The sequence below is a fragment of the Octopus bimaculoides genome, chromosome 16 (assembly GCF_046866305.1).
Source record: "Octopus bimaculoides isolate indiv1 chromosome 16, ASM4686630v1, whole genome shotgun sequence".
Classification (NCBI taxonomy): Eukaryota; Metazoa; Mollusca; class Cephalopoda; order Octopoda; family Octopodidae; genus Octopus; species Octopus bimaculoides.
Window position 1 is genome coordinate 58,433,865 of NC_142943.1, and position 21,833 is coordinate 58,455,697.

The following is a 21,833-nucleotide window of genomic DNA, read 5'->3' on the forward strand; positions in this document are numbered from 1 at the left end:
AACGCTTTTTAAATTTTTTCCAAAGTTCTGTTTTATCCTATTGGATTAGTAGAAGTGGTAGAGCATCCTGTTAGACAAAATTGATGGAAATCAAAATGAGATATAAATGAAACAATATATTTTTAACTGGAATGGCTGTGTGATTAAGAAATTTTATTTGTAGCCACATGGTTTCAAGTTCAGTCCCACTGCATGGCACCTTGAGCAAGTGTCTTTTGTAGCCCCAAACTGACCTATATCTTGTGAATGAATTTGGTGACTTGAAACTGTTTCACACATATATGTATATATGTGTGTGTGTTGTGTTTGCCTTTCCACCACTTGTGAACTGGTGTTGGTATGTTTACATCCCCATAACATTAATGGTTCAGCAAAAGAGGCCATCAGATGTTAAAAAAAAGTACTGGGGTTGATTTATCTGACTAAGCCCTTTAAGTGGGTACCCTAGCAGAGTAGTTGTCCAATGACTGAAACAAGTAAAGGATTAAAAGATAATTTCAAACGATAAGTAAAATTGATTCATCAGTTGGGAAATATTATTTTCACTTATTTCTGAACAGATGACCCACCCTTGTCAGCACTAATTTCCAATCTCCCCAGTAAACTTCGAATAGAATCTTAACACAAGTTAACACAGGTGTCATTATATGTAACTTTGTTGATTAAATTCCACAGACGTTGACTTAGTCTTTCATCCTTTCAGGTTTCAGGTTTAGTAAAATAAATACCAGTTGAGTACTCCAACACCTTACCCCACTACCACTTTCAAACACTCTGGTGTCATTTCCCTTTAATTTTCTCAGATTAGGCTACCCCTAATCCACTGTGCCCAACTCCTCTAACACTCTGACACTTCTCCACCCTCCCATCAGACTCCATTGACCTTTCCCCTATCTTACATATGCATTGATTGACTCACAAAGAATGAACTTCTAAATGTGTAGAGTGTAGTTTTCTAATCGGGGCCAGATTGAGACCCATAGAGGCCCTAAGCACTTAAAATATTTTGGTGACCCCATTTATATATGTAATTAAAAATATAAACAATAATAAACCATAAAATAGATTTTTATTTTTCAAAATGAAACAAAACTAACAATAAGAGGGAGAATAGTGTTTATTTTTGTATACTTCCAATTTATTTATATCTAAAAAGTTTTCCATAGGCGTAGGAGTGGCAAGTAGCTTGCTTGCCAACCACATGGTTCCGAGTTCAGTCCCACTCCGTGGCACCTTGGGCAAGTGTCTTCTAGTATAGCCTTGGGCCGACCAAAGCCTTGTGAGTGGATTTGGTAGACGGAAACCGAAAGAAACCTGTCGTATATATGTATGTGTGTGTGTGTATATGTTTGTGTGTCTGTTTGTCCCCCCAACATCGCTTGACAACCGATGCTGGTGTGTTTACGTTCCTGTAACTTAGTGGTTCGGCAAAAGAGACCAATAGAATAAGTACTAGGCTTACAAAGAATAAGTCCTCGGGTTGATTTATTCGAATAAAGGCGGTGCTCCAACATGGCCGCAGTCAAATGACTGAAACAAGTAAAAGAGTGTGTTTTTTTAATTGCAAAGTCTTTAATCAGATCCTCACTAAAATACCATGAATAATTTGAAGCTGTATTCCCAATTATATAAACCACTTCCAGTATTATTTTAGCAATGGTGGGGATTTCTTTTGTGCCGTAAACCATTCACCATTTCTGTCGTGCCCCCACCCCCTGCCTCACCCCATCCCACTTTCAATGATGCTATAAGCATGTGGTTATTTAACATAATGGATAATCCAGTGTTGCTTTTAATTAACAGTTCCTCTATGGAGATTAACGGTAACAACAACAACAATACCAACAATGGCAGCAACAATAACAACACCAACAGTAGCAATAACAACAACAATAACAACAACAGTTCTGAAAAAACCGAAAGTAAGAGCCCACCACACAACACTGAGTCTAAAGTGCAGAATCTGTTTCGACTGTTAGTGCCACTGATGAAAAGTGATCACTCGGACATGAGGGACATTGTGGTCAGTGCACTGGGACACACTAACCCAGCAGTTTTTAAGTAAGAATTCATTATCATTAATATCATTATTATTAAGGCAGCAAGCTGGCAGAATCATTAGCACACTGGGCAAAATGCTTAGCAACATTTAGCCCGTCTTTGCATTCTGAGTTCAAATTCCACCAAGGTCAATGTTGCCTTTTATCCTTTCGGAGTCAAGAAATTAAGTACCAGTGAAACACTGGGGTCGATGTAATTGACAAGTCCCCTCCCACCAAAATTCAGGTCTTGTGCCTGTAATAGGAAGAATTATTATTATTATTATCATTATTATTATTATTATTATTATGATCATCATGTGAGAGCACATGGCCTAGTGGTTAGTGGGGTTGCATTCATGATCTAGCGATCGTGATTTCAATTCTTAGACCAGATGGTGTGTTGTATTCTTGAGCAAAATATTTCATCTCATGCTGCTCTGCGATCACTTTGACACCTGACATGTGATGCACAGTGCACCTGTTCAGACAATGTCAATTTGATGGAGGAATTGAACTAATATGCAGCACGAAAATTTAATCACTATAAACAAATCATTTGTGCAGATCGTTCAGCAAAAGCTGGATGCTCATATGTTGTCTTCTACTGGGGAAGTCCATTATCATTATCATTATCATTATTGATCACCATCATCTCCATCATCATCATTTAATGTCTGTTGTCCATTTTGTCATTCGTTAGATGGTTTGACAGAATCCAGTGAGCCAAAAGGCTGCATCATGCATCATATATATATGATTTGGTATGGCTGTTTGGATGCTGACAATTTGGCATAGCTGACGGGTCATTCAACCAGTTTTAATGACAGTACATTTTGGTACTGGAGACAAAAACATACACACACAATTATGTGTGCAAAAATATATACATACAGATAGAGAGAGAGAGAGAGAGAGATTACACATACCTTCAAACATAACTATATACTTACAAAAACAGAGACTGAGGGAGGAAGAGAATGAGGTAAACATTAAAATGTCAAATGTCAAATCAGCCAGTGTTGAATCTGTAATGCCAAATAGGTAGCGTCAAAACAGCTGTGCCAAAACATCTCATATTCCACATATATATATATATATATATATATATATATATATATATATATATACATATATATATATATATATATATTTCATTATTTCATAGAGAACTTATGGAGGAGCTGCAGCCATTTATCAAAGAGTCCAATGACAAAAAAGCTGACAAAGTGAAACAAAAGAGGAAGCGAGACCTTCTCCGTTCCCAATTGGCTCGAATCTTTGAACTGCTAGCAACAAACAAAGCTTTTTCAAAACCGTAAATACAATTTTATTTGTTTGTTTTTATTTTACTATATTTCTTAGCTGTTATCTTAACTATTTTATTATCATATTTCTTTTACTTTTGCTTCAACTAATTTTGAAAATAATGAAGAATTTTGTAAAATAACTTATTAAGTTTGTGTTTGGAATGTAACATGAAATTTTGAAAGAAGGTTTTAATTTAGATCACTTTAGACATTTTGTTACCATTTCTCTTGAAATACATTACTTTTTGCTTTAACTAATTTTGAAAAATAATGTAGAATTTAGTAAAATGAATTTCTTATTATTAAGCTGGTGTTTGGAATGTAACTTGAAATTTTGAAAGAAGGTTTTAATTTAGATCACTTTAGACATTTTGTTACCATTTCTCTTGAAATACATTAATTTTTGCTTCAATTAATTTTGGAAATTTATGAAGAATTTAATGCTATATCTTACTTATGATTAAGCTGGTGTTTGGTGTTTTGAACATTAACTTGAAAGTAACATGAAATTTTAATGAAAGGTTTTAATTTAGATCACTCTAATCCTTTTGATACCAACCCACCAGAGACTGTTCCTGGTTCTATGATGCAAGATTCTTGTTTTAATGTGATTTAAATTAAAACTTACTATTAAAATTTCATGTTAATCTATTATTCCAAACACCAACTTGATAATGTTTGAGTTATCTTACTTAACTACTATTAAAGCTATTTGTAAAAGAAAAAAAAACTGAATTTCAACAGAAATTTAGTAATAAAAGGGTTAAAACATGAAGTTTGTATCATAGAACCAAGGGTGGTCTCTGACAGGTTGGTGTCAAAATGGTTAATTATTCTGGAATATAATCTCTTTGAAATGTTTTCAAACTGTGTATATTGAGATTGCATTGTGGTAGTTGTAGCAGTAGTTGTGTCATTGAGGAACTCTGTTCAGACATATGGACAGGGTATTCTAGCTATGACCATCACATCATATATTTTCAGACAATGTATTTAGGAATACATTCACCAGTGTGTGGTTCCTTTACTGAAGATAGTAAAGTATGTGGTTCCTTTATTGAAGATAGTAAAGTGTGTGGATTAAGAGATATATGGCTGCTATCACTGGCAACTGCTTGTGTGTGTGTAGTGTGATTGTCTTGTGAGTTACCTGGTAACCTCACTGGTGCCAGTGCCATGTAAAAAACACCTGGTTCACTGTAAAGTGGTCGGCATTCTACAGCTGGAAAGTATGCCAAAACATTCCACCACTATAAAAGACGCCAAATCAGACTTTGGAGTTTGGCGCAGTCCTCAGGCTCACTGCTTGTTGAGCTATCCATCCTATACCAGCATAGAAAACAGACATTAAGTAATAATAATAATAATAATAATAATAATAATTACAAGTGCACTCAGAGAGTGCAAATCTCTGTCAAGGCAACCCCAACATCCTCTCAATGATTAACCAGAGATGATTTTTAAAATGAGAATATCTGAAATAAACTTGACTGCTCTCACAAACGAGAATACTAAAAATGAACTCAACTGCTCTCAAAAATTAAGTAAAAAAAACAGGAAAAATAATCCAGAATTCTTGTCCGTTACTGGATTGATCCCAAAATCGAATCCGTTCATGCCAGTCATGAGGCCAAGCATCCCTGAAAGTTTCATCCGAATCCATCCAGCTGTTCTTGAGATTTCTTGTTCACAGACAAACAAACATGACTGAAAACAATATCTCCGCCTTCGCTAAGGCGGAAGTAATAACAATGATAATGATGACGATGATGATGATGATATGGATGACTGGATGGATAGATAAATTGATAGATATTCCAGCTATAACAAATCTCACTATCTGGCAGTATCTTGGATAGTAATAACAAATCTCTTTAGCCCAGTGTGTTGAAATTTCAATTTCTTTAATAACCCTCTTATCGGAGTATCACTTACACAAACATGTGTATTTTTAGTTTTAGCTAAATGACCATAGATAAGATTTTTATAACATGACTGACACAGCAGGAGAATTTTTTTTCTCTAATTCCCAACACGTCACCTTAAAACCCTGCAGTGTGTCACTTTTGGCACTCGTGCCATAAGTTCACCTTGATAGATCTAAGACTATTCTATTAATATGTCCTTTTCTTATTTAAGACAATACATTGTAGTTTAAAGTGGATTTGCTTGCTGGTTTAAACAGGTCAAACAACTATGTTTAGAGACTTTTGTAAAAATAGTTATTTGCATTAATGACTTGTTGGCAGCTATGGAATTCTCAACCATACAAACATAGAAAAACAGACAAAAAAATGATGATATATCATCATCATCATCATCATCATCATCATCTTTTAATGTCCATTTTTCATGCTGGCATTGGTTGGACAGTTTGAATAGGAGCTGGCCAGCCGAAAAGCTTTCCAGACTTCAATTGTATGTTTTGGCATGGATTCTACAGCTGTATGCCCTTCCTAACACCAGCCACTTTACAGAGTGTACCAGGTGCTTTGAAGTGCTACCAGCATGGGTGCTTTTACATGATTATATAATACATATGATATTTAGGATTTCATGTTAAAGTCTGACTCATTCTGAAGAAAATTATTATTATTCAAAGTCAAAATCAAATTCGATGACTGGCTTCCATGCTAGTGGAGCACTAAGAGCACCATCCCAGCATGATCATTGCCAGAGCAGCTGACTGACTTCCGTGCCAGTGGCACATAAAAGCACCATTTAAGCGTGATCGTTACCAGCGTCACCTTACTGAGACTTGTGCCAGTAGCGCATGAAAAAATATTCGAGTTAGGACGTTGCCAGTGCCGCTGGACTGGCTCCTGTGCAGGCGGCACATAAAAAACACCATTTTGAGCATGGCCGTTGCTAGTACTGCCAGACTGGCCCTCGTGCTGGTGGCACGTAAAAGCACCCACTATGCTCTCAGAGTGGTTGGCTTTAGGAAGGGCATCCAGCTGTAGAAACTCTGCCAGATCAGATTGGAGCCTGGTGCAGCCATCTGGTTCGCCAGTCCTCAGTCAAATCGTCCAACCCATGCTAGCATGGAAAGTGGACGTTAATCGATGACGATTATTATTATTATTATTATTATTATTATTATTATTATTATCATTATTATTATTATTATTATTATTATTATTATTATTATTATTACTATATGAAGAGCACAATGCAATTGCAATAGATATTTTATTGGTTGAACAATATTTTGACAGCAAACCTGTCTTTGTCAAGTTCAAAATAAAAAGTGATAAAAATTTTAAATTATACTTTAGATTTGAATTTCTATCATTTTGAATTTTCATCACTTGTGAAGAGTTCCTTTTAAAATAGTAGTAGTAGTAGTAGTAGTAGTAGTAGTAGTAGTAGTAGTAGTAGTAGTAGTAGTAGTAGTAGTAGTAGTAGTAGTAGCAGCAGCAGCAGCAGTAGTAGTAGGAGTAGATCCAGTCTTTTATTCTAGTATTGTTTATTTAATTCTTATGGTTTTGGTTTAAATTGTAGAACTCCCGGTGGCATTGATACTGACAACAACAGTCTGAGTTCAACATTCTTGGACTATATTGAAGGTACCCGACTCTATCTTGAAGGGGAAAATGAGAAAGATTTGCCGAATCTTAAAGAAATTCGCTTACATTTCAGTGGATTCATACAGCAGTTGATATGGAACACACCTTGTAAGTTTTGTTCAATATCTTTTATTTGATGAACTATGATTTCTAAAGATATTACTAATGACCAAATTGATTATGTTAATGATATTTCCTGTGACAGATACAGATTTCTGTGATAAGATTTGAGGTAACAGCTTGAGGAAACCTAACTGGAATTCATAATAGATTCTATCTGAAGCCATATTTAACTGGTAAGAGCTAAATTTAACTGGTGAAGATGATGATTGATCCAAGGACAGAACGGACTAGGGAAAGAATGAGAGAGAAGATACAGCCCTGGCAATGATCACACTATGTTTGAACTGGTTTCAGTACAGACTTATAGGGTAGGTGATAAATGATGACATGCAAAAGATCAACACTTCACCAATGTGTTCCCAAAGAAAATCTGCCACGTCCTCTGACCTAAAAAAGTGTCAAATAATGAACTATATAGCAAAACTGTCTGCAGTAATGTAGTCCTTGAAATAAAATGCTTGTGGTTTAGGATACCCCAGGGTAGCATTAAGATGGACAATTCTTCAAAAACAAAAGCTTCAATGGTCAAAGACTCAAAGAAGTTTTGTTGTAAAACGGTTGAAGATAAGAGAAATGAATTTACATAGAGAATTGCTAAAGGCCTGTCTAAATGGTTTTGAATCATTGAAGCCTTATTTCTCTGTTGGAGAAAAAAAGGATTAAATAAAATAAATACATATTCATACTGTTTTAATAACTATATATAGCTATATATATCTTCTGGATAAGCAGATACAAACCTGTATATGCTGTAATGATTGTTATCTGTAAATTTTCATAAGCATTATCAAGATCTTTGGTATATTACTGATTTATATTTTAAGCACTCTGTAGTATATTAATTATTTAGATTTAAAAAGAACTTATTGATTGCTCCATGATTTTTCACTTCTTTTGTTCATCTCTCTTTCTCTCTCTCTCTCTCTCTCTCTCTCTCTCTCTCTCTCTTCCCATTTTATCTTTCATTTATTAAATTATTTCTCTCTTTCATGCATTTAATTCTTTTTATATATATGTTTCTTTTTCTAGTAAACTCCCGTGAAAAACTTCTCTCAAAGACTGTGAAAGAAAGTTTGTTTAATTTATTAGGCAACTGGGCTGGACAATTAAACCCAAACAATTCCACATCAGAAACCAAGTGAGTTTCATAACTTTCTGATTTTTTTTTATCCTTTTGTTACCATATTTCTGTTGAAGTACTCTGCTTTAGTTTTGTCATAGGTGTAGGCGTGGCTGTGTGGTAAGAAGCTTGCTTCCCAATCACATGGTTCTGTTAAGTGGTACATTCCTACATATGGGGAGAAAGGCGTGGGATAGATATATAAAATGAGCAGTTTAATAAAGTCAAAAAATAAAGTGAAAAATACTTAGAAATACTGGTATTTTTATTTTATTTATTTTTTTCCTCTCACTGTAGATCCTCAAAGAAAGATCCTCTAACAGATCTTGAGATAGCTGCTGTTGGTGCCATGTGTGCAATCCTCTGCTGTGGTCCAGTTTTTGATGTGTCTGGTCTCAATGAAGAGGGTTATATTTATAATTTGCTAAACACATTTCTCACCTGTAAAAATGACCAGGTAAAATCAAATTTTTTAAATATCCTTAATGTCATTCTTATTATCTTTAAATCTCTGTTATGATTATCTTTTTTAATCATTATATAAATTACTCCTTTTCTTTATATCCCACTTTAATCTCTATCATCAACAATGACAAGAACAACGATAAAATTTGAGAGAAAATCCCCAAGGATCCCCACTGCACAGACCATGCTTCCACTCCCTCTTCCAGCTGAGAGGTTTTTGTCTTGTGGGCGCCAGTGCCATGTAAAGAACCTGTGCTGGTGCCACATAAAAATCACTGGTGATGATGCCACATTAAAAGCACTGGTAATGGTGTCACATAAAAAGCACCCAGTACACTCTGTAAAGCGGTTGGTGTTAGGAAGGGCATCCAGCTGTAGAAACCATGTCAAAATGGACTACAGAACCCTATGCAGCCCTTGGCCTTGCCAGCTCTTGTCCTTGTACCTAAATTAGAAATTATCATTATGATTATTATTATTGTTTTACTTCTCAGAATGTTTTGTGAGAGCAGACAACAGTCTGCTGCCATAGGTCTCACAGGGTCTCTTTCTGCGCTTTATAAGCTTTGATACTTGGTTGTTAATTATGGTGGGAGACATTCAACATCCAAGTATCAATCTCAAAATCTTAGCTGTCCCCAGCAGAGCACTTTTTTTGGAACTTGCTCTGCTCTCATGTCAATTCCAATTTCTGACATATTTCTTGAATTTGGTTGTCAGTGCTCCATTTCTCTGACATATTCCTCAAAATTATTTTTAATATTATTATTATTATTATTATCATTATTATTATCATTATTATTACAGGTTTATAACATTGCCATAGAAACGGTGACTCTTTTGCTGGAGTTCAATTATGATGGACAGAATGTTTTAGACTGGGTGATCGATTGTTGCTACACTGGCATCACATCTGTTGCAGATGGCTGCCTCAGTGCACTGTTAGCTGTCTTTAAAACCAGGTACCTATGTCTTCATCTTCCACTCAAACTATCAACCCATTTCTAATGTGCCATGAGAAAAGAAAAGAAAAAGAAAAATTGCTTTCTGATTAAAAGACATCAAATGAAAATATGTGTACTTGTTGCACCTTGGGCAAGTGTCTTCAGGGCCAAATTAAAACTCATGCAGGCCCTAAGCACTTGAAAGATTTTGGTGTAATTCAAAATATAAACAATAATAAACCATAAATTTTTTTTTTTTTTTTCAAAATGAAACAAAACGAACAGTAAGAAAATAATGTTTATTTTTGTATACTTCCACTTTATTTATATTTGAAAAATATAAATAAAGTGTAAAGTCTTTGATCAGACCCTCACTTTGACACCATGAAAACTTTGAAATTATATTTCCAACCATATAAATCACATTGAATATTATTTCAGCAAGTTTAAAGTGATTTCTTTTGTACTGTAAACCATTTACAATTTCTGTGGTGCTGCCACTTCCTTGATGCCCTAACAAAGTGCTTAATAGTTAATTCAGCACTGTCTAGGTCAACTAAAGCCTTGTGAGTGGATTTGGTAAATGAAAACTGAAAGGAACCTGCTGCACATGTGTGTGTCTATACACATACACACACACTATGAACCCAGTACCTCATAGTTGTGAAGCAAGCATCTTAACCACACAGCTATGTCTGCACCTTATATATATGTGTGTGTGTATGAGGGCAGATTTGGCTGAAGCAATAATCAACAGCAATTTTCATCTATAAAATGTTCATTTATCTTTCACAGGGAATATCCATGTGATCATGTATCAATGCTAAATCTCGCAGTAATGCATGTAGGCTGTCCACGCATAAAAACACATGAGACTGCATTAGAACTTCTGCAATTGTTAGACACGCGCTTCTTCCAGGATGCGCCAGTCTTTGTCGAGAGTTCCGATGATGCCGTACAACAGCTGAAACCCCCACTCAATGATATTAAACTCGCTGTGTCTTATTCCCACTCTCAGTCAGTACTAACAGAACAACTGTCAAAACTCCACCCAGATCTAACTATGCCGATGTTTTCGGGTAAGTAGGTTTATTTATTTTGTCAGGGGCAGGAATTTTGTGGAAATCTTCTATAATTTTTTAACTCTTAACATTCAGGAGGGTCATGACTGGAAAGCCTTTCGTTGTACATTTCTGTTCAATCAGAAGTGATCTGAGGCTAAATAATTGTAACAGCTGTAACAAAACAGCATTTTAACTTCATCTTTGACTGTTTAGCATTTAAGCTGGCTATATCCAGCCCAGTTTTATGTTGAAACCAGCCAGATCTGACTTCTCACACCTATCCTACAATGTCATTCTGAAAATAAACAATCACATCATCAAAATCTCAAAGTTACAAGATGCATGATTAATCGATTAATTCAAAACAAATTGAATGAATAAGCAGGATATTTGAAAGAGTAATCTGAATGCTAAAGCTTTATTGACCATTATGTCCCTTCCATATAATTATTTTTTTCTATTTTTCAATTTTTTAAAACCATTTCTTCTTTTAGAGATTAGTCACCGGTTCCAAACAGCAAAACCTGCACTTCGTCAAGTTTTGCTGCAATGTCTGCTGCCCTGGCTGTACAATATGGAGCTTATTGATTCCAGTGCACCAGCTGCTGCAGCATCCCCAACTTCTGCCATGAAGACTGCTCCGGATACCTTCAGTGTGACCACATCTAAGACTCACTTGAAGGATGAAGGATGGGGGTCTGCGCAAGCAACAGAAATGGTTCTCAATAACCTCTTTTACATCACTGTCAAGGTAATGATCTCTTCTTGTGTATGCGTGTTTGTATTTGTATATGTCTCCCTGTCTGTGGAGGCGCAATGGCCCAGTGGTTAGGGCAGCGGACTCGCGGTCGTGGGATTGCGGTTTCGATTCCCAGACCGGGCGTTGTGAGTGTTTATTGAGCGAAAACACCTAAAGCTCCACGAGGCTCTGGCAGGGGGTGGTGGCGAACCCTGCTGTACTCTTTCACCACAACTTTCTCTCACTCTTACTTCCTGTTTCTGTTGTACCTGTATTTCAAAGGGCTAGCCTTGTCACACTGTGTTACGCTGAATATCCCCGAGAACTACGTTAAGGGTACACGTGTCTGTGGAGTGCTCAGCCACTTGCACATTAATTTCACAAGCAGGCTGATCCGTTGATCGGATTAACTGGAACCCTTGTCGTCGTAAGCGATGGAGTGCCAACAACAACAATGTCTCCCTGTCTGTATATTTATGTTCATTCGTCTCTTGTGAGTCTCTCTAGGTTGAGCCAACCACTAGTTCTTCGCACCGAAACATCACTACAGACATGTTGTACTCTTTCATCCCAACTTTCTCTCGCTCTTTCTTCCTATTTCTTGAGTAACGCTGCAATGGACTGTTGTCCCGTCCAGCTGGGGTGGGGAGCACATATGCCATAGAAACTGGGAAACCGGGCTCATGAGCCTGGCTAGGCTTTAAAAGGGCACAAGAAATGACTGTGTAGTAAGAAGTTTGTTTCCCAACTATATGCATCTAGATGCAGACCCACAATATGGTGCCTTGGGCAAATGTCTTCTGCTATAAATTCAGGCTAACCAAAGCCTTGTGAATGGATTTGGTAAAGAGAAACTGAAAGAAGTCCATCGTGTATGTATCTGTGTGTATGTATGTCAGTATGTGTGAATGTGTATATTTTCTTGTTTTGACATTGTTTGATTGTCACTGATATACAAACAGTGGCATTCATTTCTAATATTCTGCAAGAACATGTCTGGGTATGGGGGAAATATTATCTTGCTTGGAAACAAGTAAAGGTTGGTGACAGGAAAGGCACCCAGGCACAGAAAATTTACTCCATCCAACCCATGCAAGCATAGAAAGGTGGATGTTACAATTATTTTATATCTATCTATTTATCTATCTGTCTATCTATCTATCTATCTATCTATCTATCTATCTATCTATCTATCTATCTATCTATCTATAGACACACACACACACACATACACACAAATATACACACATAAAATCTTTTTTTTAATTTTTTTCAGTTTGGTGATGAACATCCTCATGAAATAGAAAACTTGTGGTCAGCATTAGTACAGTCTTGGCCCCACAATCTCAGGGTCACTATGAGATATCTAGCTGTCATGTCTAACCTTGCTCCTGTGACTCTTCTGCCTTATGTATGTATCACTCATCTGATCCTTTTATCATCCCCATTTCAGTTTTTATTCTACATTTATCATTTCTCCCGTGTTCAGTATTTTCTTGTCAGTTACACTGGTCTAAAGCAATGGTTCTCAACTATTTTTTACCTAGGGACCCCTTTGATTTTTGTTTTATTCTGTTGGACCCTCATAGCCATGTTTAAAGAATCCTAATATATAGGGTGAAGCAGAGAGGATGGACGATTTTGAAATGGCTATTATTATTATTATTATTATTATTAATAATAATAATAATAACAATAGATATATTTTTTCTCATTACTTGACTTTCGCTTGTTCATCTCTTTCTGTATATGCCTACTTGAGATCGTTGGACTTCTGCTACACTGAGAGCTCTCTCTCTCTCTCTCTTTCTCTCTCTCTCTCTCTCTTTCTCTCTCTCTCTCTCTCTCTCGTTTACACTGAAAGCAGCCTTCAACTTTTACTATCGAAAGGTTTTTTTTTTTTTTTTTACACAGTATTTGCCTGCTATTATTTATAATTTTCTTTATCTGCTTCGAGATCCACTGTTCCAAAAAAGAATTTGTGTGTGTGTAAAACAACATTTTTTACCCTTTGCTTTTGAGTGGTGTTGAATACATTTTTATTTTCATTTTCATCCCCAATTAATTTAAAAGTATATATATGCTTTGTTCTTTCCTAGATTTTCTGTCACCAACTTTGCAAAAAGATAAAAAATAATTTTTGAAGTGTAATTGAATATATGCGATTTCTGTCTTTGAAATTGTAGGCAAAACGTGTGATGAGCTACATGGCTAGGGCAATTCCAGAAGCAGTTATTGATGAACTTATGATAGAACTTCAGGTAAATAACCACACCTTTCTACTTTATCTGCCTAAGTCAGCAAGAAAACTTGCATGTGGTCACTTTTACTCAAATGAAATAGTTGCTAAATCTCTCTCAAATGATACTTTATTCTCTTAACAAAAATAGGACACATTTGACAATGAAGACTGATATTTAAAAGAGAGGATAAACACTTAACCAGAGAGAGATACCTCCATAATAACCTCAGAGAGGAGCACAGGAAATCTTTGTATCAAGGAAGCTATATTGATCCACTACCTCAACCCCAAAATCAACAGTTGATCAGAGATGGGCCAGTGGCTCCTATGAATACATCATGGCAACCACAATCAACATCATAGCATACACCACCAACACCATCTTTCAACACTACCAAATGAAAATACATCACAATGGCCACAGCCAAGAGTTGGAGAGTTAGCCTAAACACTGAGCAGTTTAAAATAAAATAACGAGATTGATGTAACTAGACATTTCTTGGACTGCTTCCTTCTGAAGATAGGCCTTTGCACCCAAAATATAAAGTCTTTTTTGTAAAACTTTGTGCTTTGTTAGAAGCTTTCTTTATTTCCCTTTTTTTTCTTTCATATATATATATATATATATATATATATATATATATATATATATACTCACACATACATACATATACATATGCACATATATATATATATACATAAACACACACAAACACACACACACACACTTATTTGATTTTCAATCAGTCGAGACAGTTGATGTGTCAAGCATAATCAATATCTATAAAACACAAGATGTTTGTGTGTGTGTGTACGTGATGTGGGTTATGCACGTCCACAAATTAGCACGCATGTCGCTCCAATTTTAGGAGGACATTGTTCATGACCCTATCTGTGTTTTTGTCAACTTTTTCTCACAGAGGCACCCGCGTATAGCTGTAAAAATCGATAAACTTTTACCAATTTTGAAGTTTGTTGACATGGCGAAGTCAAATCTGTGCGTACGCGCGTGAAGGAGAGAGAAAGAAAGAAAGAGAGGGAGAAAGAAAGAAAGAGAGAGAGAAAGAAAAAAGAGAGAAAGAAAGAAATAGTGTGTTTGTGATAAGGATCAGAAACAGTGTTTGCCAAGCGTCTAAAAAAAAAAAATGAAAAAGTGGAAGAGGGAGACAAAGCGGCTAAGGAAAAAAAATTTCTCTCACCAAGACAGCGTCTAACAAAAAAAAAAAAAAAAAGGAACGAACAAGTGGAAGAGGGAGACAAAGCGTATTACGAAAGAAAATGTAGCTGAGGAAGACAGAGTAAAATGCATTTTTTTTCTTAAACATGAGATATACTTTCAAATATAAGATGTTTTTGAAAGACACTATATTCTATAATAGGATTATATATACTTTCTCACACAACAATTCAAATATATTTATTTTAAATCATTTATTTATTTTTAATCGTTCATCTTTCTCCCCCCCACTCTCACTCTCACACATACGCACATATACTACTTTGGGAGCGAAAGAGTTTTGTTTATATTTCACAACTATGAAACAAAAACGTATGTAACAATTTGTCAGTCACCCCACCCCCTAACCCGTTTTTCGGACCACAAAAAGGGTTTGGTAATTTTTCAGATTAACACCCGCACGATTTCCACTAGGGTGTTACGGTTAGGATTAGGATTAGGGTTACGGTTTTAGGGTCAGAGTTAGGGTTAGGGTTTAGGGTTAGGGTTAGAGTTAACCTAGAAGGGACAGGCTCCTTATTTTTTGGTTAAGGTTGTTGGTAAGCTTTCCTAAGTTACTTCAATCCAGATCCCCAATGCAAACCTTCAGATCAACCTTCTCCTATGCAGATCTCTAATGCAACATTTAAAAAAAGAGTCAATAAGTGAAAATAACCAATAAACTGATTCCTTATGGGATTTCCCAATCAAATTGCCAGCAAACCATTTTCAGCCAAACCAATTTCAACGGATTTCGCTCAAATCTGATGTCGATGTTACTTATTTTGGTTTGAAATAAAGGACTTAATCATTTAATAATCCTAGCTTAATCCCAAGCAGCGCCGGGTTATACTGCTATTATCTTTATATTCTGACAGAAAACAATCCCTTTTATGCTTCTAGAAACTTCAAATGTACTCAAGAAAAATTTGTAGAAGAAATAACTTCATTTATTTTCCATGAATGTTATGTAAATATATCAACAGACCCAGTCTTTGGTGATATTACAACATTAATAATAAATCATAACTAACTCTATTATTTCTGACACATTTGTCTCTCTTAAACACTGTTTTTCATATAACAATTATATATTCACTGTCATATGTTACCGAGCTGCTGTCCAGTCAAGTGGGGTCTTGTCTTGCAAGTTACTTAGTGAGTTCACTAGTGCCAATGCCATGGAAGAAAGCACCCACTGCATTTTGTAAAATGGTTGGTATTAGGAAAAATATTCTTCCGGCCATAGAAACCATACCAAAGGAGATACTGGACATCAAAGCAGCCTTCTGGCTTGGATCCTGTTGAACCACTCAATCCAAGTCAGCATGGAAGACTGGTGTTAAATGATGATGGTGGTGGTTGTGGTGGTGGTGATGATGATGGTGGTAATGGTGATGATGCTATTGATTATGATGATGATTGTGCATATGCACTAATGTTAAACTTGTTTCTAGTATGCATATTTTGACGGTTCATTCCGTCATTATCATGTTGATTTCTAATTATTCTCAAATCTATGTTGTCATCTTTACCTCTTCATTGCCTTTGTTTTTTGGGGTTTTTTTTCCTTTTTCCTCAAACAGACAATCGAAACCATGAAGCAATTAATAGAACGGACCCAGCCCCCTCCGTTTTACCGCCTCTCTAACTGTAAAGATGGACACTTAGTGAGTGATGTCACAGACAAGGAGAAGATGAATGGAAATTATAAGACCAATATCCCACTGGTAAAGGGCATGCTACATACAAAGAGACACAATACCAATGACGATTTGTCAGCAGAAAGGTAAATAGCCATCTTTGTTTATTTCTTCTCTGTCTTCAAATGAGGAATGCTTCAGTAGGAAAAACTTTTCCACACAAACTGAAAATCCAGGAAATTTTTATCAAAATGGTGTATTTTACATGCCACCTGCACAGGAGCCAGTCCAGCAGCACTGGCAACAATCTCGCTCGAATGTCTTTACACGTGCCACCGGCACAAGTGCCATGAAGGCGACACTGGGCACAGGTGCCGTCACGATTTCGCTTTTTCGCTGTATGTATATGTATATATGTATGTAATGTATGTGTATAATGTTATGTAAATATAATGTATGCATGTAATGTAATGTATGTATGTGTGTATGTATGTATATGCAAGTGATGTGATTCTTATTAATGTAAATGGTGTGATTATTATTATTATTATTACATATTCTGTTGTAGTTCTCCAAGACCAGAATCCATGATATCATTACGGAGTACATCAACTGAATCTTCAGTGGTTAGCGTCAAAGATCAAAATGGTAGGTCAATAGTTTTAGTGTGATATCATCACCCCCATCATCATCTATGATCACTACCGCCATCATCACAGCCATCGCCATCATCACCGCCCTCCCACCCCATCACCACCACCACCATCATCATCATTACCATTACCATCTTCAGCAGCAGTTATAGCAGTAGTGTAATCACCACCACACACCTACATTACCATCATCATCATCACTACTACCACCATCACCACTACCACCACCACCACCACCACCAATTTGAACTCAGAACGTAAAGACAGACGAAATACCACTAAGCATTTTGCCTGGTGTGCTAACGTTTCTGCCAGGTCGCTGCCTTACCATTGTGAAAGAACGAAAGAACAATGATACAGAACCCTTCGTCCCTGGTACTATGGCTCTCTTCACCACAGAGAAGCTTTTATGTGGTTGCTCAGCCTGCAATGAATAGTAGCCAGCTCCCTCCCCACACACTCTCTCTCTCTATTTCTTTACCCTTTAGCATTTAAACCAGGTATATTCAGCCAAAATATTCTACCTGTTTTATCTTCAAACTGGCCAGATCCAGCCTCTCATGCCTACCCTACTATATCATTCAAAAAATAAACAATCACATCATTGAAATCACAAAGCTACAAGGTAAGGTATGACTAACTCATATCAATGTAAAGTTACCTTCTCGAGCCATACTGACCGATAAGGGCTAGTTTCCCAGTTTCCGTAATGTATAAATTCCCCACCTGGACGGGACTCCAGTCCATTGCAGGATGACTCACTTTTGCCAGCTGAGTGAACTGGAGCAATGTGAATGGAAGTGTTTTGCTCAAAGAACAATACACCACCTGGTTCACAAATCAAAACCACAATATCACAATCATGAGTCCAACACCTTAACCACTAAGCCATGCACCTCCAGAAATTTGAATCCTAAAGGGTTAAATCACTTTTGTGTCTTAAAAAGGAAAGGACCATATGAGGGGATTATTACTGGAATACCTTTTGATTATAAGTAAGTTTGCTCATTCATGTCTAACTTGTGGCTTAACAATATTTCTTTCTTAATTTTGTTTGTTTCTCTCTCTCTCTCTCTCTCTCTCTCTCTCTCTCTCTCTCTCTCTCTCCCTCTTTCTTTAAATCTGTACCAGAAGAAGACAGAAGCAATTCAAACAGCCTCGGTGATACAGTACCCCTTGAAATATCACCTCCTGATATAAACATACCAGAAACACCTGTTCCGTATCCTTTACCAATGCCTGCATATGGTGGGTACTTTGCTCCAATGTCTGAGTATTTACCTGAAGTATTTACTCCTACATCTGGTCATCACAGGTAATTCTTAATTTCTTATTATTTAATCCAGGTGTAGGAAACCTTTAATTGACAGCAGACCTTAACGAGATATTGCTTATCATAAATCAGGCCACACCACTAAAACAATAATTTGACACAATCTCTCTGAGAATGCCTCCAGTTCTACAACAACAAAACAAAACTGCATATTTTAAATGATTCGTATGAAACCATCCATCATAATTTTACATAATGACCTTTTTATCATGTTTGAAATACCAGCTTAATATTAAGGACGTTAGTTATTTGATTAAATCCATCCAAATATTTGATGATTTAACTTTTTAATTTAATTAAAAGACAAAAACAGTGTCATTCACTTGAAATATGGTCACATAGAAAGGTTAATTCCGCATTCAAATTTGCTTGTTTTTTGAAATCCCTATTAATCTAACTTTAAGAGGGATCAGTTAAGTAAATACCAATGAATCAGTGAGATTTAACAAAATTTTTCACATAATACAATGTTACATCGACTGGATAATAATTAGATGGATTACTGTTAATCACTTACGGATTATTTATATACAAAACCCTTGTCATAATGAGTGTGTGTCACATATGAATATTTTTGTGTATATATGTGAGTGTATGGATGTGTGTGTATGTGTGTGTGTGTGTTTATGAAACAGGAGGAAAATCTCAATACTGGAGAATATATATTCTTTATTATTTTTTAATCAGCAAAAAGTGACAAAATTGACTTGAGGGCCAAGAGTTTTGAGTTTGTCATGCATGAAACTGTTAGCCCTCGAGTCACTATTGTAACTTTCTGCTGTTTAGAAATAATAAAAAAGTGTGTGTGTCATCATCATCATCGTCGTCATCATCACCTAAGCCTTTTGATACCAACCTAACTGAAACTGCCTCTGGCTCTGTAGTACAAATGTCTTGTTTCAAAAATTCTGAATTAAAATCTTCCACCAAACCTTAGTCACAATTTACGTTCCTAACACTAGCTTAATGATAACTAAGTTATTTTACTAAACTCTTTGTTATATTTAAAATTAATTGAAAGAACACAGAGCATCTCAGCAGAAATATGGTAACAAAAGGATTTAACATCCATTTTCCATGCTGGCATGGGTTGCAAGGGTTTGACAGGAGCTGACAAGCCAAGGGATTACACCAGCTCCACTGACTATTTTGGTATGGTTTTCAGAGCTGGATGCCCTTTCTAATACCAACTAATTTACAGAGTGGGCTGGTTACTTTTTACATGGCACCAGCTCCAGCTAGGTCTGCTTTTGCATGGTTTTAACAGTCGGATGCCCTTCCAAAAGCCAACCACTTTAGTGTGGACTGGATGCTTTTTGTGTGGCACCAGCATTCGTGAGGTCTTCTGCATGCTAAATACACATGTTAAAATCTTACATATGCATCAAAGATTGGAAAATACAGTCAAAAGACAATTCATGAATGGAGAAGATGGTCATAATTGGATTCAATGAACAACCATGAGCACATGTATACATATTTATGTGTGTATATGTGCTTACAACTTCCTCATTAATGTTTTGTCTTTATCAACATGAGAGTTATATATGTATGTATGTATGTATGCTCAGAAATGTCTGCTGATTATTAATTTTGACCAAAAAAGACGGGACGCAACCCTGAAAATATGAAATTAATTGAAAATTAAATGTATCAGTTAGAGTTAAACACTTTGGTAGCATGGTGACAACTGTGAGCATGTTTCAGTCTTATTAGGCCTCGTCGGTTATACATCATATGTGTATGTAGAGGGAGAGTGTGCATGTGTCTATTTCTCATCAGTGTCTTCTTTCTTTCTATCAACAGAAGCAACCTGAGCATCATGTTCCTAAGTCAACTGGTTCTGGACGGTTTAGATATTGACTGGCTCAGTCATCTACCATTAATGTTACACATCACATTCCTTGGTTAGTATTCTTCTTATTATTATTATTATTATCATCATCATCATCATCCCCGGTTGAGAAATGCTGGTCTGCAGGATCACTAAACAGGTTGCACTCCTGTCACCTTATAGTTGATAGCTAAGTGAGACAAACATCACCCAGTTGTAAAAGCAATAACAGTAAGAGATATATGCCAACTTCTGGCAGTGCATAGTTTTACATCAGTTGCACACCATGTATAAAACGTTGATATCAAGCCAGTATATTGTATCCGACCATCTTAGCTATATATACTAATATATCCATAATTAATGTCATGGTACTTCAATTTACTGTTTGGATAGATTTTTTAGTTTTTCTTACGTAATCTCGTGAAATAAATGTCAACGTTCTGGAGACTAAATGACATTTCCAATTACCTTTCATCATTCAAGCACTGTTGAGATGTATGGTCTAGTGATTAGGGTGTTTGGTTAATGATCATAAAGTTGCAGGTTCAATTCCTGGATCAAATGGCATGTTGTTTTGTTGTGCAAGGCACTGCTTTTTTTTTTTTTCATGTTGTTCCGGTTTACTCAGCCATAGTGGTGATTTTATATATTTGCATGACTGAGCATATAACATAAAATTTATATACTCAGTCATGCATGTGTTCAAATTTAACTTTTCTTCCTTGTGCTTGACAAGGAAGATCTATCAAGCCAAATGAAACTGTAGTCATGGCAGATACTAGTGTCACACAAGTGGCACCTGTGCTGGTGGCACATAAGAGCACCAATTACACTCTCGGAGTAGTTGGCATTAGGAAGGACATCCAGCCATCCAAACAATACCAAATCAAACTGGAATTTAGTACAGCCCCTCTACTTACCAGCCCTGGTCAAGCCATCCAATCCATGGACAACAGACATTAAATGATGATGATGTTGATGATGAAACTTAGGTGTTTTAATATTTACCTGTTTGAAGGTGGTGAGCTGACAGAATTGTTAGAGTGCCTGGCAAAATGTTTAGTACCATTATTTGGTTTGTCTTTAAGTTCTGAGTTCAAATTCTGCCGAGATCAACTTTGCCTTTCATCTTTTCAGAGCCGATAAAATAAGTACCAATTAAACACTGGGATCAATGTGATCGCCTTACCCTCCCACAAACTTGCTGGCCTTGTGCCAAAATGTGAAACCGATATTTACCTGTTTCATTGCTCAATTCTAGGTCTAGACCATTATCAGCCAATTGTCTATGAACATTGTAAACAACTGCTGGAAAACCTGATGCTTCTTTTAGTGGCAAGAGAACAACAAGGCATTGCCAAGTTGTTGATAAATCATCGCAGGAATCACAACAGTGGTGTTGAGTTACATATCGGTAATGGAGAATTTCTTAAAGGCAAGTAACAATTTGGTTTTGTATATTCAATTAATATGCATGTGTCTGTGTGTCTGTGTCTCCGTCTCTCCCCTTTCCTACTCCTCTCCTCACACTTCTCC

General features: G+C 36.3%; 1 protein-coding gene across 18 annotated transcripts in view; it reads left to right on the top strand.

Moving 5' to 3' along the window:
• Positions 1–21,833, top strand: part of LOC106877886 (protein furry) — a 157,959-nt gene that overhangs the window by 87,459 nt on the left and 48,667 nt on the right. For 11 of the 18 annotated variants that reach the window (XR_016244684.1, XR_016244683.1, XM_089364816.1 and 8 more), the window contains exons 23-37: positions 1,804–2,061; positions 3,208–3,357; positions 6,854–7,026; positions 8,071–8,179; positions 8,459–8,618; positions 9,434–9,588; positions 10,366–10,649; positions 11,129–11,385; positions 12,650–12,784; positions 13,560–13,634; positions 16,418–16,620; positions 17,043–17,122; positions 18,259–18,442; positions 20,267–20,367; positions 21,559–21,732. Coding sequence is in view for 16 of the 18 variants with exons in the window: in XM_089364816.1 (XP_089220942.1) it covers positions 1,804–2,061; positions 3,208–3,357; positions 6,854–7,026; positions 8,071–8,179; positions 8,459–8,618; positions 9,434–9,588; positions 10,366–10,649; positions 11,129–11,385; positions 12,650–12,784; positions 13,560–13,634; positions 16,418–16,620; positions 17,043–17,122; positions 18,259–18,442; positions 20,267–20,367; positions 21,559–21,732 (2,498 nt within the window). In the remaining 2 variants the exon portion in view is untranslated. The remainder of the gene's footprint in view (positions 1–1,803; positions 2,062–3,207; positions 3,358–6,853; positions 7,027–8,070; positions 8,180–8,458; positions 8,619–9,433; positions 9,589–10,365; positions 10,650–11,128; positions 11,386–12,649; positions 12,785–13,559; positions 13,635–16,417; positions 16,621–17,042; positions 17,123–18,258; positions 18,443–20,266; positions 20,368–21,558; positions 21,733–21,833) is intronic. The other 7 variants (XM_089364819.1, XM_089364822.1, XM_089364829.1 and 4 more) reach the window with 1 other exon arrangement.